General features: G+C 40.0%; 2 protein-coding genes across 2 annotated transcripts; both read right to left on the bottom strand.

Annotated features, from left to right (window-relative positions):
• Window positions 1-3,727: 3,727 nt before the first annotated feature.
• Window positions 3,728-4,444, bottom strand: LOC115007294 (spore coat protein SP65-like). Its single transcript, XM_029430104.1, has 3 exons — window positions 4,228-4,444; window positions 4,043-4,111; window positions 3,728-3,919 (listed from the first exon to the last, which is right to left on the bottom strand). Exons 1-3 carry the CDS (start codon window positions 4,282-4,284, stop codon window positions 3,728-3,730), a joined length of 318 nt encoding a protein of 105 aa, XP_029285964.1. The 5' UTR covers window positions 4,285-4,444.
• An 8,956-nt stretch (window positions 4,445-13,400) lies between these two features.
• Window positions 13,401-14,322, bottom strand: LOC115014333 (spore coat protein SP96-like). The gene is made up of 4 exons (XM_029441106.1): window positions 14,233-14,322; window positions 14,057-14,130; window positions 13,872-13,940; window positions 13,401-13,749 (listed from the first exon to the last, which is right to left on the bottom strand). The coding sequence occupies exons 2-4, from the start codon at window positions 14,111-14,113 to the stop codon at window positions 13,540-13,542; spliced, it is 336 nt and encodes a 111-aa protein (XP_029296966.1). The 5' UTR covers window positions 14,114-14,130; window positions 14,233-14,322; the 3' UTR covers window positions 13,401-13,539.
• Between the last annotated feature and the right edge of the window lie 1,624 nt (window positions 14,323-15,946).

Raw genomic sequence — 15,946 nt, 5'->3', positions numbered from 1 at the left:
AATGAAGTGAGGTGCTCAGTGTTGTAGGTCCCAAACAGGAGTTTATGCTTTTAATTTCTTTTTAGATGTGGAAGAATGCATGGAGAAATGTAACTTCACCTTATGACTATATGATCAATATGTAAAGTGCTGGGGGAAATGGACTACATATACTGTGTGTGCCTATAAGATGTAACCCATTACATATATCTCTGAAAGCACAAGTATAATGTCTCCCATGCCTGAAAATTTCAATCGAAATATAGTTATTATTACTTTTAACTTCCATTCATCCATCGTCTACCTCTTATCCGGGGTCGCTTCGCGGGGGCAGCAGCTCAAGTAAGGAACCCCAAACTTCCCTGCTCCGGGCCACATCCGCCAGCTTCGACTGGGGGATCCCGAGGCGTTCCCACGCCAGTGAGGAGATATAATCTCTCCACCGAGTCCTTGGTCTTCCCCGGGGTCTCCTCCCAGCTGGATGTGCCTGGAACACCTCCCTAGGGAGGCACCCAGGTGGCATCCTTACTAGATGCCCGAACCACCTCAACTGGCTCTTTTCAGCCATCCTTCTCACGGATGGCTGAACTTCTCACCCTATTTCTAAGGAAGACGCCAGCCACCCATCTGAGAAAACCCATTTTGGCAGTTTGTACATGCGATCTCGTTCTTTCGGTCATGACCCAGCCTTCATGACCATAGGTGAGGGTAGGAACGATTTCGACTGGTAGATCGAGAGCTTTGCCTTCTGGCTCAGCTCTCTTTTCGTCACAACGCTAAATGTAAAGCGACTTCAGTACCGCCCCCGCTGCTCCGATTCTCCGGCCAATCTCTCACTCCATCGTCCCCTCACTCGCGAACAAGACCCCGAGGTACTTGAACTCGTTCACTAGGGGTAAGGGCTCATTCCCTACCCAGAGTAGGCAATCCACCGGTTTCCTGCTGAGAGCCATGGCCTCAGATATTGAGGTGCTGATCCTCATCCCAACCGCTTCACACTCGGCTGCGAACCGATCCAGTGACTGTTGAAGGTCACAGACCGATGATGCCATAAGGACCACATCATCTGCAAAGAGCAGTGATGAGATCCTCAGGTCACCAAACTGCATGAAGAGTTGGTCCGTTGTTCCATGACCAGGACGGAATCCACATTGTTCCTCTTCAATCAGAGGTTCGATTATCGGCCGAACCCTCCTTTCCAGCACCTTAGAGTAGACTTTACCGGGGAGGCTGAGAAGTGTGATACCCCTGTAGTTGGCACACACTCTCTGGTCCCCCTTTTTGAATAGGGGAACCACCACCCTGGTCTGCCACCCCCTAGGCACTGTCCCAGACTTCCACGCAATGTTGACGAGGCGTGTCAACCAAGAGCCCCTCAACACCCAAAGCCTTCAGCATTTCTGGACGGATCTCATCAACCCCTGCGGCTTTGCCACTTTAGAGTTGTTTGACTACCTCAATGACTTTCAACAGGGAAATTGACGATGGTCCCCATCAGCTTCTAGCTCTGCCTACCATAGAGGGCGTGTTAGTCAGATTCAGGAGTTCCTCAAAGTGCTCCTTCCACCGGCCGATAACCTTCTCAGTCAAAGTCAGCAGGGTCCCACCCTTGCTGTACACAGCTTGGATGGTTATCCGCTTCCCCCTCCTGAGGTTCCAGACGGTTTTCCAGAAGCACCTTGGTGCCGACCGAAAGTCCTTCTCCATAGCTTCTCCGAACTTCTCCCACACCCGCTGCTTTGCCTCTGCCATGGCAGAGGCTGCCGCCCTTCGAGTCCGTCGGTAACCCTGCAACTGTTTCCAGAGTCCTCCTGGATAACATAACCCGGAAGGACTTCAGTCGAACGGCTTCCCTGACCACCGGGGTCCACCACGGTGTTCGAGGGTTACCGCCCCTTGAGGCACCTAACCTAACTTATGATTATTTAAAGTAAATTGCAATGGATGAATATTTATTAATTTTTAGGCTTTTATATGAAATAATAACTAGATTTATTAAAAAAAAGATTGCAGGGACTTTTTAGGGGAAACAAAAGGGAAAGCAAAAGTCTGTGGGAATGACACGGGAATGGGGTTTGGAAATGGTTGGAGTTGTTGTTCATCTGTAATACACAGTGAAGAAGAAAAGCAGATTTCATAAAGAGATATAATCTGCAGTGCATGTGATCATTTTGACACTTTGTTATATGTGTCCAGATCTCATTGCTATCGAACATTTAACTTGTTTCCTCTCCTCAGAGACCTTAAAATACAAACGATCCCACATCATAAACTCTTTCGATAGACCTTAAATCACCTGCATTAAGCATTGAAAGCAATACCACAACAGCGCCGCAGCAATTAAAGGAATATGCAACTCGAAGACAGATTTAAAGACAGCTGTTATTGTTGGTTTGCGATACTTAAAGATGGAGGAACACAATTTATGTGGAGCACAAAATCAAAACCAGCAGTTTAGCTGAGACAAGAGTGTTTGTTGACCAAAAGATAAAAAGGAGTCAAGTTCAACTGCTAATTTAACATTTAAAATGTTTTACAACAAGATAATCTTATATGACTTAAATAATTATAATGGGTTATAGTTATATCATTATAGTGGTTCTCCTTCAGTCCAGGTCCACTTCTCAAAAAACTTTTTTAATCCTCAGTCGTCCAATCAGCTGTCAAGCTGGGCTGCGGTTTTGCATTTATATTATTGCTGTAAAATGTGATGAAAACATGTTGTGGCTCATTCTGACCACAGTTGCCACAGGAGTCAGACAGACACTCAGAGGTGTTAGAGAATAATGAAGGTGTTGAAACTTGATGTGTTCATGAAGCTTTAAACGACCAGATCTTCTTTCATTTTATGTTCCAGCCAGATCCCTAAGGTCCTCCACAGCTTCGCTTTGCTGTTAAATGTTCCTGATGTGTCCCATTAAAGTACCTGTGAGAGTGCCTTTTGTTATGCCCCTAAACTGTGGAACTTACAGCCATGTGTCCATCTTTGTCTATTTTTGTTTTTATTTTTGTCTGTGTTGTTTTAATTTAGCTTTGTAAAGCACTTTGGCCTGCATGTATGTTTGAAAGGTGCTAAATAAATAAAGTGAGTTTTTTGGACCATAGAAAAAACAGATTTTATATCACAAGGTACCATGACACACAGGTGACAGTGTTATCTTTTCTAATTGGCTCATAATAATCTCTGGGACTGATAAAAGGTGCTCTAAATTCAGAGAGCAACTATAGTCGTCCTTGGCACATAACATTTTGAGAGAAGAGCAAAAAAACAAAAGCTATGCAATAATGTAAGATTGTAAATTATGTGTAATTTAGCATGAAAATACAGAAATAGTCATGTTCTTAGTAATATCAATATTACTAATATACCCACACATATTTACATTTTTTAAAGTATCTATTCTGGTCTTTACAGGTTTCAGCTGCAAAATAAAGCTTCTTCTCCTCACATTTGTAGCAACCGTCTGGTGTGTGAGTACAGTCTATCTAACTATCTATCAATATACTGTATATATATATATATTATCTTAATAATATGACACAGACATGCACAGCTTCATTATTGTTTCTCATACATTTATACATTTTAAGAAAAACAAACATGTTTGGTTCATTTTTTCCATTGATGAAGTTTATTAGCAGATACAACAGAGAATAAAAACAATTCAATTGAACTGATTGCAAAACAGAGCTGATGTTAACGTCCTTCAATATTACTTATTGATCTCTGGTTAAACTTCAGATTGTATTAAGGAGCTGGAGTAGTAGCAGGGGCAGCGGTGGTGGCAATTGTAGTTGTAGCTGCAGTTGTAGTTGTCGCTGCAGTTGTAGTTGTCGCTGCAGTTGTAGTTGTCGCTGCAGTTGTAGTTGTACTCAGCTGTTTGATTAGGTCAATAATTATCTGGGTCAACTGGGCGTTAACATTATTGTTGTTGGAACCCTTCAAGAATCAGAAACATTCAGTGTCAAATATACAGCAGAAGGAGTTTCTAAAGGGATTTTACAGTATTTGACATTCAGGTGTGTTGAATGTTAAATTGTAGAGGATGGAGAAAGCACTCACCTCATTTGAATCTGAGCCGGAGTCAGAGTCAGATCTTGACCGAGCAAGTCGTTTGTGCTCCCTGTCCATCTGTAACAAAATCCACAAGTTTGATATTGCCCTCATCGTACTGTTATAATAATAGTAATAGTATCAAGACATAAGAACACTGGTATTGATATTGAGTAAGATAATGTTACACTTACAGGCTGAGCCAGAGCCAGGCTCAAGAGGCATCCAAGCACAAGTACTAGCTTCAGCATGGTTACAGTGATCACAACTGTTGAATAGAAAAATATAAAGACTTGTTCAGCTGCAGCTTTTCCAAATTATCAGCAAAATCACCTCCAACCTCACACAGAAAATACAGAAACATAATTACCTTCAAGTTTTCACAACTTCAGCTGAATGTCTCGCAGATAGTCGAGGAGGTTTTTGTGTTGCTCTGAATGTTGAGCTTTTCTTATATACAGTTACAGGAGCAGATGTCATCTCATTAGCAGACAGCAATGTTGGGAAATAGTAAATATTGGGAAATCCTCCACATCCATATTTCAAGGTGTGGCTAATGACCAAGGTTGGAAACCACTAACTTAAAGTAATGCTAATAACAGGAAGTAGGACAAATCCAGTGTTATATAATTACTGTTGTCTTTGTAAAAGACAATATTTTATTTATTTATTTAGCATAAACTAAGATTCCAAGAAGATCACTTCTTTATTGCATTGTACTACCTTTTACCCTTCTCTTCTCAAATGTGTGTGAATATGCAGGTTTTTTAAACACAGAAAAACTCGCTATAAACAGGCGATAGACTCACATTGGCAGCAGACCAATAGACTTTGCCTTTCTGTTTTTCTTCTGGTGTGTCACGTTCAAGACCACAAACTTGCCAGAAAATGGGTTTAGGAAACAATGAAAATGTTACAGTGCCGACTTTAAAAAACAATATTTGTTACTTATTATTGTCTCTTTAAAACTCTGTGTCGACTAATTGGCATGATGTTCAAGCGTTGCATGGACGGAGACAAACATAATTAGTGGCAGAGATGACAAAGAGTTGCATAAGTTACCACATAGCATATTGCATGGTGGCGTAAAAGGGTCAAAAAAATGTTTGTGTGTTTCCATCACTGCCCATCAGAACTGGAGCCGATAAATACCTGTGACTACTACAGAATCATTTCTTTAATGCTGTATGTAACCTTTCCCACTAAAGACAAAAGCCAGATGTTTGTGGGGGGGGGGGGGGGGTTTGTCTAGTGAAAAGGACTTTACATTATATCTCACAAAAATGTACCAGAAATGCTACAACATACTTTCATATGCTTTTATTTATGCCATTTTTGCATAGAGCAACTTCAAGTGCACAAAAACAAACTAAAGCAATTCCTGTAATGCAATACAAAGCTATACATATTCACGATACATTACACACTGGTAGAGGAGAGCTACAGATTTATAAAACACAACAGGGCTAACCGTGCCCTGTGCATTTGGCCATCACACCTTATTAAGTCCTCTTTTGCAATACACCCTGGGAAATAATCTTTTTAGCGTGCCTGATCCATCCCTTGCAATCCTCTGCTGATATGTCCAGACATCCAGCATGTATTGCATACTAAAGAGTCACATCTGATCATGTGGCTGGTGGTTATAAACTTTCAGAAATTCCTCTGGGTTGAGGAATTAAACATGAGGTCCTGGGATGGGCTGTAACTGGGAGAGAATAGTGAAAGGCCAAATCCTCCCATACAATTTGAAAATACCCCCTTTCTTCACCTGGCATCAAGGAATGAAGTGAGGTGCTCAGTGTTGTAGGTCCCAAACAGGAGTTTATGCTTTTAATTTCTTTTTAGATGTGGAAGAATGCATGGAGAAATGTAACTTCACCTTATGACTATATGATCAATATGTAAAGTGCTGGGGGAAATGGACTACATATACTGTGTGTGCCTATAAGATGTAACCCATTACATATATCTCTGAAAGATCCCGCACAAGTATAATGTTTCCCATGATAACCCCTTCTTTTTGCCAGAAAATTTCAATCGAAATAAAGTTACAAAATTACTTTTAACTTATGATTATTTAAAGCAAATTGCAATAGGTGAATATTTATTCATTTTCAGATTTTTATATGAAATAATAACTGAAAAAAGTCAGCTTTGAAAAAGACTTTGTGAGGATTTATTAAAAAGATTTCTTTCAGATGCAGCAGTTTTCATAATTACACAACCTCTGAACATCTAAAGACACAGAAGCTGTTTTAATAGTTGTGTCACAGTGTCAAGAAAAGTGTAGCAACTGTTACTGCTGTTTAAGTTTAGCAAATAAGTTGTAGAAACTAGAAAGGTTTTCCCTCCGCTAAGCTGTCACTGATAACTAGTTTACCATTTGAGAGGAGAACTCATACACCCAGCAAGGACGTTTGAAGCACACTTTGTTACATTAGCAGCGCTCCTGACAATAATATAATGCTAATTTACAAACCATAAATTAGTCGTCTTTTATCTGCTGCAGTAAGTTTGTCATATTAATCATAATAATAACAATAATAATAATAATAATAATAATAATAATAATAATAATAATAATAATAATAATAATAATAAATTGTATTTATAAGTGCACTTTTCATTTGAGTAAACAAAACTCAAAGTGCTACAGAGTAAAAAGGATGAAACAGAATATACATTTAAAAAAAATATTAGGTAGACAGACAAGGCAACAGATGGATGGTTAAAGTCTAGCAAATATGTCACATATGTTGACATGAAGATTTTGTTCTCAAACAGCTGGGACTAATATAAATGTTGTCTTCACAGTTAAACTCTTCATGGATGAAAATAAAAGTGATTAATGAAAAATGAAAAAGTGGAAAGCAAAAGTCTGTGGGAATGACACGGGAATGGGGTTTGGAAATGGTTGGAGTTGTTGTTCATCTGTAATACACAGTGAAGAAGAAAAGCAGATTTCATAAAGAGATATAATCTGCAGTGCATGTGATCATTTTGACACTTTGTTATATGTGTCCAGATCTCATTGCTATCGAACATTTAACTTGTTTCCTCTCCTCAGAGACCTTAAAATACAAACGATCCCACATCATAAACTCTTTCGATAGACCTTAAATCACCTGCATTAAGCATTGAAAGCAATACCACAACAGCGCCGCAGCAATTAAAGGAATATGCAACTCGAAGACAGATTTAAAGACAGCTGTTATTGTTGGTTTGCGATACTTAAAGATGGAGGAACACAATTTATGTGGAGCACAAAATCAAAACCAGCAGTTTAGCTGAGACAAGAGTGTTTGTTGACCAAAAGATAAAAAGGAGTCAAGTTCAACTGCTAATTTAACATTTAAAATGTTTTACAACAAGATAATCTTATATGACTTAAATAATTATAATGGGTTATAGTTATATCATTATAGTGGTTCTCCTTCAGTCCAGGTCCACTTCTCAAAAACCTTTTTTAATCCTCAGTCGTCCAATCAGCTGTCAAGCTGGGCTGCGGTTTTGCATTTATATTATTGCTGTAAAATGTGATGAAAACATGTTGTGGCTCATTCTGACCACAGTTGCCACAGGAGTCAGACAGACACTCAGAGGTGTTAGAGAATAATGAAGGTGTTGAAACTTGATGTGTTCATGAAGCTTTAAACGACCAGATCTTCTTTCATTTTATGTTCCAGCCAGATCCCTAAGGTCCTCCACAGCTTCGCTTTGCTGTTAAATGTTCCTGGTGTGTCCCATTAAAGTACCTGTGAGAGTGCCTTTTGTTATGCCCCTAAACTGTGGAACTTACAGCCATGTGTCCATCTTTGTCTATTTCTGTTTTTATTTTAGTCTGTGTTGTTTTAATTTAGCTTTGTAAAGCACTTTGGCCTGCATGTATGTATGAAAGGTGCTAAATAAATAAAGTGAGTTTTTTGGACCATAGAAAAAACTGATTTCATATCACAAGGTACCATGACACACATGTGACAAATACAATGATTGGCTCATAATAATTGTAATAGCAATTTAAATGTCTACTGTTTAATTATCTACAAGTTTTCTATGTTAAACAAGCCGACTGCCATTTGATGCTAACATAGGAGTGTTGGTTAGACCAAACCAGGACCAACTGCCATTTCATGTTAATACAAGACAGACTCATCCTGATTAGACTGATTAACTAACAAAAGACAGGACACAGCCAAATCCTGATCAAACTGCTTAACTCACTGAGACAGTATATTGAGTGTATCGCTCTGTTTACATAACTATGACCTTACAAGCATCAAAGGGCAGTTTGGCCCGGCCCCCTGTGGTTTTTCATCACCTCGTCTCCAAACCAAATTGTATAAATGCCTGTGTTTTCTTCCAACCTGGGCTCTCCTACAGACTACACCAGTGCTCTGTAGGACTGGTCTCAAAGAAATGTAAAAAGACAACTCTATCTCTATCACCATTTATTTGACTTTATATACATCTCTCCAGAGTAAAGCAGGAAAACTTCCACAACAACTTGGTGTCAAAAGTGGGATCATCGCAAGTTTCGTCTGGAACAGCAGGACGCTGGTGGTTGGCCGCCGGAATTCTTGAAATTCTCCTCTACCTCGACATCAAAATTAAGGGAAGAGAGGATCAGCGCCTGACTGGAACTGACCCAACTACACATGATCCAACGAACTCTAAACTCCTCCATAAAACTCGGTGAGATGTTATATTTCCATTTTTAATATTTTATATTTCTATTTTTAAAAACTAAAGTAAGCAAACCTCACATTTTGTGAAAGACTATAAAGAGAAGTAAGGAGTTTAGAGTCTCCTGAGAGTTTAGTATGGGTGCTAAACAGTGTAGGGAGGTAGAGACTCCTGAGGGTCCGATCGTAAATGTCATGAGGAAGAAATATGGTGAAGACAGTTTGTCAAATTTATCAATTTGGACGGAAATGTTCGGATTTCCAAAGGGTGGTTCTTTAAGCAAATTAAAAATAAAGGACCTAAAAGAGAAGTTGCAAGAAGGAGAAGATGGTATTAGAAAGAAAAAGAAAATTAAAGTTAAGGATTTAGAAAAGATAGAATGTCACAGAAAGTGTTTGAAGTACTGGGAGGATGAAGCCGAGTGTAGGGAAAGACGCCATTTAGCTGCTGCTTTAAAGAAAATAAATGTAGAAGATAAGAAAGAGAAGAAAGACGAAAAAAGTCAGATGTTTGATCATGTGTCCCACTCCACCCCTGCGCTTCCCCCACCAAATGTCCCTCTCAGTCCCAATCCACATAACCCATTTAAGACACACATTGTCACGGTTTTTTTGTATCCCTCTGTCAAAGGCAGGCGTGATTCCCTCTTGGATGGCTGTCCGTTCCCACCTCTCCCTCTTGCGCAACCTGCACAAGCAGCTCCTCCACCAGGACCACATGCTGCCTCTACACCACAAGGAGCGGAAGGAGGACATTGTATCCCGCCGCTACCAGTGAACAGTAATGACGAAAAGATCATCATCATAAGCGAAGCCTTTGACCGAATAAACCTCATCAACGAAAAAAAGCTCCGTAAAAAATTCAGAGCAGAAGCCGACGAAGAGCAGGAAAATTACAAACACTATCTCCAATCCCAGAGTAAAGACCTACACGACCAAACAACCGTAAATCTACGCATGATCGAAGTACATGGACACCTAGGTGCCACTCTTGTTTTCCGCCCATGGACCGTGGAAGAAATGAAGGCTGTAATCAAAGATCACCTCCCCAACATCGAAGAAAGCGGTGAGAAATTTGCTGTTGAACTTTTAATATTCTGTCAGACATTTATGCCCACTATGGCTGAATTACGCAAATTACTAATTCTACGCTGTGGGGCTACCAACGCCTCCAAATGGCATGACGAGGTGGCCGGTGATAGCCGCATGGCTCACCCTACATGGACGGACGCAGACAACAACAACTACGCCATCGCTGTTACAGCCCTCTGTGACAAAATTCGCACCTCCTTTCCTACCAAAGTCAACATGACAAAGATCTCTGAATGCAGCCAAGATGTCACAGAGTCGGTTGTTGATTTTCTCCATCGCCTAGAGAAGGTGTTTAACGAAAACAGCGGCATCAACCGCCCCGATCCAAATAACATGGGTGCTACTCCAGGAGCATGGGAAACTCATCTCATCAACACCCTCCTCCGTGGCCTACGCCCAGACATTAGTGCCTCTGTTGTTGAATCATGTGTTGGCGTGTATGAAGGAGCCAGACTCGACGAAGTTCGCCGTCATGCCATTCACGCTGAAAAACGTCTTACAGCAGCTAAAGAACACTCTGAAAAGCAAAGAAAAGACACAAAAGATAAAGCTCAACTCCGCATTCTCTCCACTCTGAAAGCCTGGTCTCACGAGGACTCACAAGGAGCCCGTGGACGAGGTTTCCAACGAGGCAGAGGAAGATTTCGAGGCAGAGGACGAGGACGAGGACGAGGACGAGGACGAGGACGAGGACGTGGAGGCCCCCCACATAATAACGGTGCCTGTTTCATCTGCAACAAACAAGATCACTGGGTCAAAGACTGTCCAGGAAAACGCGATCGACAACAGGGACGCGAACAACAGGAATTCAGTCAGGACTACACAGCTGGAAACTGACGCCAGACAGACATTGGAGAGGTCGGTGAACACAGCCTGACAGGAGAGGAACACGCGCCGCCCGAAGCTTCAGAACAGGGAAGTGACACACACACACATAAACAAAAATTGTCAGTGCTATTGAACAGCTGCAGGGAGACGTTATGAAACCAGTGAGCACATATGTAAAATACAATGCTAAGAATTCGTATGAAAAGTTCCCCACTCTGTCTTTGGACATCCTAGGTAAAAAATATTGTATTTTTGGTTGATTCAGGTGCCACTCACTCTGTTGTTAAAATTAGTGATCTGCCTGACTGCAAGTTGAGTGGTAGATACATCCATTCTATTGGAGCTTCGGGTGCTACTGTTAAAGAAAGATTCTCCATGCCAGTAAAATGTCCAGATATCGGTAATAACAGCCACCCCTTTCCCTCATCTGTTAAACACAGTTTTCTATTATCATCAGTCTGTCCCATAAACTTGATGGGAAGAGATTTGATATTACAGTTTGGTCTCAAACTTCATCTCCACCGATGAAGGTTTAGAAGTCAGACGTTCATCTCCCATAATGCTCAACACTGCATTATGGCAACCTGATACATTATTTGTGTATCTTTGGCTCCTAAATCTTCCTGTATCAGAAAAACTGATACATTTGACCCATCAGCTGGTTCTTTCCCATGCTGTATTCATGCCTAATGATCATTTGCATTGTACTGTTCATGTGGCTGAGGGAGGTGCATCTCAATGTTTTCAGCAGGATTTTCTTATGGATGACATTAATGATGAGATAATGTTGAAGACTTTGTATTGGAGCTCGCTGCGCAGCGCTATTTCTGTTATTCTCACCCCCCCCCCCAATCAGCACTGTATCAAGTGTCAGGGGCGGTGCCACATGTCTCTCTAGCAAAAGCTCCGGCAGACAAATGGCAAGATTTGGGCCCTCTCGTTAAAGATTGGGAGTCAGCTGATGACTGGCAACCCACACACACATCATTTATTATGTACTCTCCCTCTAAAGACGTCTATAAAAATGACATCAACTGTACAGCACACACACTCCGCTCTGTAATATACATTGACTCTGAAGACACTCCAGGAGTGCCTCCTACACAATGCAGCCCTACCAACACCTGCAGACGGACCCCTGCACAGTCTCCAGCCTGGAGACACGGTGCTGATCAAGGATTTCTGCAGAAAGAGCTGGAAAACCTGTCGTTGGCAAGGTCCATACCTCATCCTCCTCGTCACCCAGACGGCAATAAAGGTTGTAGAAAGAGCTACTTGGGTCCATGCAAGCCACTGCAAAGCCTGTAACAACTCCTCAGGAAAAGAACAAAGAAACAGACGACGACAAGTAGTGTGCCAAACTACCACCAGCACCACACCACACACACACACCACACACTTAGCTACTGTTTATAATTTTCTGTGCAAATTGTGTGTTTTGTTCCTTTAATCAGAAAACTAGTATCTAGCATGATTCCCACAGCATTCGTACAGTACACTTCACTCCCAGACAAGGACCAAACACAACCTGAAAGATTGTACATTTCTGTAGAGATTCTGAATGTTCAGACACCGAAGTATAACTCTGTTCCTACCTCTCACTAATGCTTATCTACCTCATGGCTCTGTAAACATAAAACCCAACTAGATTTCCATGACATATTTATGATGTACTTACTTAAAGACTGCAAGGTGCCAGTATGTATTGATGTCCTATGTTGCCTATCTATCATTTTATTGAGATTCTTGATGATCAAGTATGATCAAAAGAGAGGAATGTAATAGCAATTTAAATGTCTACTGTTTAATTATCTACAAGTTTTCTATGTTAAACAAGCCAAATGCCATTTGATGCTAACATAGGAGTGTCGGTTAGACCAAACCAGGACCAACTGCCATTTCATGTTAATACAAGACAGACTCATCCTGATTAGACTGATTAACTAACAAAAGACAGGACACAGCCAAATCCTGATCAAACTGCTTAACTCACTGAGACAGTAATATTGAGTGTATCGCTCTGTTTACATAACTATGACCTTACAAGCATCAAAGGGCAGTTTGGCCCGGCCCCCTGTGGTTTTTCATCACCTCGTCTCCAAACCAAATTGTATAAAATGCCTGTGTTTTCTTCCAACCTGGGCTCTCCTACAGACTACACCAGTGCTCTGTAGGACTGGTCTCAAATAAATGTAAAAAGACAACTCTGTCTCTATCACCATTTATTTGACTGTATATACATCTCTCCAGAGTAAAGCAGGAAAACTTCCACAACATAATCTCTGGGACCAATAAAAGGTGCTCTAAATTTAGAGAGCAACTATAGTCGTCAATGGCACATAACATTTTGAGAGAAGAGCAAAAAAACAGTGCAAGCTATGCACTGCACAATTAAGATTTTATAATAATGCAAGATTGTAAATTATGTGTAATTTAGCATGAAAATACAGAAATAGTCATGTTCTTAGTAATATCAATATTACTAATATACCCACAAATAGTTAGATTTTTTTAAAGTATATACTCTGGTCTCCTTTACAAGTTGCAGCTGCAAAATAAAGCTTCTCCTCACATTTGTAGCAACCGTCTGCTGTGTGAGTACAGTCTATCTAACTATCTATCTATCTATCTATCTATCTATCTATATACTGTATATATATATATATATATATATTATATCTTAATAATATGACAGAGACATGCACAGCTTCATTATTGTTTCTCATACATTTATACATTTTAATAAAAACAAACATGTTTGGTTCATTTTTTCCATTGATGAAGTTTATTAGCAGATACTACAGAGAATAAAAACAATTCAATTGAACTGATTGCAAAACAGAGCTGATGTTAACGTCCTTCAATATTACTTATTGATCTCTGGTTAAACTTCAGATTGTATTAAGGAGCTTCAGTAGTAGCAGGGGCAGCGGTGGTGACAATTGCAGTTGTAGCTGCAGTTGGAGTTGTCGCTGCAGTTGTAGTTGTCGCTGCAGTTGTAGTTGTAGCTGCAGCTGTAGTTGTCGCTGCAGTTGTAGTTGTACTCAGCTGTTTGATTAGGTCAATAATTATCTGGGTCAACTGGGCGTTAACATTATTGTTGTTGGAACCCTTCAAGAATCAGAAACATTCAGTGTCAAATATACAGCAGAAGGAGTTATTGAGGTATTTGACAGTATTTGACATTCAGGTGTGTTGAATGTTAAATTGTAGAGGATGGAGAAAGCACTCACCTCATTTGAATCTGAGCCGGAGTCAGAGTCAGATCTTGACCGAGCAAGTCGTTTGTGCTCCATGTCCATCTGTAACAAAATCCACAAGTTTGATATTGCCCTCATCGTACTGTTATAATAATAGTAATAGTATCAAGACATAAGAACACTGGTATTGATATTGAGTAAGATAATGTTACACTTACAGGCTGAGCCAGAGCCAGGCTCAAGAGGCATCCAAGCACAAGTACTAGCTTCAGCATGGTTACAGTGATCACAACTGTTGAATAGAAAAATATAAAGACTTGTTCAGCTGCAGCTTTTCCAAATTATCAGCAAAATCACCTCCAACCTCACACAGAAAATACAGAAACATAATTACCTTCAAGTTTTCACAACTTCAGCTGAATGTCTCGCAGATAGTCGAGGAGGTTTTTGTGTTGCTCTGAATGTTGAGCTTTTCTTATATACAGTTACAGGAGCACATGTCATCTCATTAGCAGACAGCAATGTTGGGAAATAGTAAATATTGGGAAATCCTCCACATCCGATATTTCAAGGTGTGGCTAATGACCAAGGTTGGAAATCACCACACCTGGATCATATGCAGCCTTCATTTAATAGCTAGTATCAAAAGATAATATACAATAGATTTGTCTAAAATTATAATCTAAAAATCAGTTTTATATATTCAGAAAACGTTTTATATTACCTCTGTTGTGTAGTTTGCTTCTCTTTATTCTCCACCCTTCAAATCAGAAAACAGATCACATGAGAATACCCGGTCTTATGATTACAAATCAGGAGACTTAGTGGCTTAGGCAGGTATCAGGCAACACCCAATGATGCATGCATATCTTCTTGCCTCAGTCTGTTCTAGGAAATTAATTTCTACGATCTAAATCTGTTTGTACATTACCTCTCAATTAAAAATTAAATTACCAGTTTTAATTTTTTACTAATCATTGCTACCGGTTACCCTTGTTGTCGTCATGTACTGTTGGATAGAACAAGGATCAGAGTCAATTAAAAGGACATTAGCAAACAATGTGTGAAGTAATTGTTGTTTTGCACATAATTAAGTGTGACTAAGATGTGTTGCTTTGAGAAATGCGTGGTGTGTCTCAATGTCGGATGTCTGATATAAGTATCGATGCATGAGGGGCTACACACATACTTGTTACAGTAGACGCGGTAAGTGACCTGCTATGTTGAATGTCTGCTCTGCTTTAAGGGCATAGAGTGGTTAGAGTTCAATTCAAATCTAATATTTTCTTTCAGGTTATTCCGAAGAAATGCAGCTCTTGTGTATCGCAGCTTTACTTTTGTCAGCAGTAGCTGCTCAGCCAGATTCCTGGAGGCCATGGCGGGATGAAACGTTTCCGCCTGCAGGTGGACCCAGGCTGGATGCAGACTCTAAGGTAACAGGGTACAGACATAAAGAGACACATTGATCCAGAGGTCACTCCACACTCGGCATGTGACATTTCTTTTTCTCATTTAATGAACTATTTGTTTAGCGTGGTGACGACGAGCAGTCGGTGACACCAGAAGATGGAGACGGGCAAGAGGGAGACTCAGTATGGGTATGTGCTGTTTAAGATATATTTTAGTTTTTTGTGTAATGGTTGATTTTAGAATTTGTTTAGCTTCCATAACATTTCTTCTTCAGATTAGTGGAAAGAAAACATCCAAAATACACATTTAGGTGTTTATTTTACTTACTTTGTCTATTTGCGTCTGCAGATTTTTCCTAAAGTCTCCAAAAGTTAGCTTTGGATCATGCCACAGTTGCATATTAAATCTTGTAACACAAAAGATATTTGTCTTCATGTAAGTAATCAACTGGGTCAGTTTCATGATAAAATGTATTAGGATTTGTTTAAATCCTATTTACGTGTAGTGTCTTGCAAAACATATGGACATTTTACAATACATATCTTTAAAGACCATTTTCTCAAGATGAGTTTTTTCAATAGCAGAAATCTTCACAAAACTGACTTACACCAAACTTTCCAATTTAATTCCTATCTATATTCAGAAGGTTTTCATAGAAGTGTTTGTTCACATATCATTCACAGCCTGATTTATAGGAC

The sequence above is a fragment of the Cottoperca gobio genome, chromosome 1 (assembly GCF_900634415.1).
Source record: "Cottoperca gobio chromosome 1, fCotGob3.1, whole genome shotgun sequence".
Lineage (NCBI taxonomy): Eukaryota > Metazoa > Chordata > Actinopteri > Perciformes > Bovichtidae > Cottoperca > Cottoperca gobio.
The sequence above is the reverse complement of the archived record's forward strand: the minus strand, read 5'-3'. Positions and strand labels throughout refer to the sequence as shown.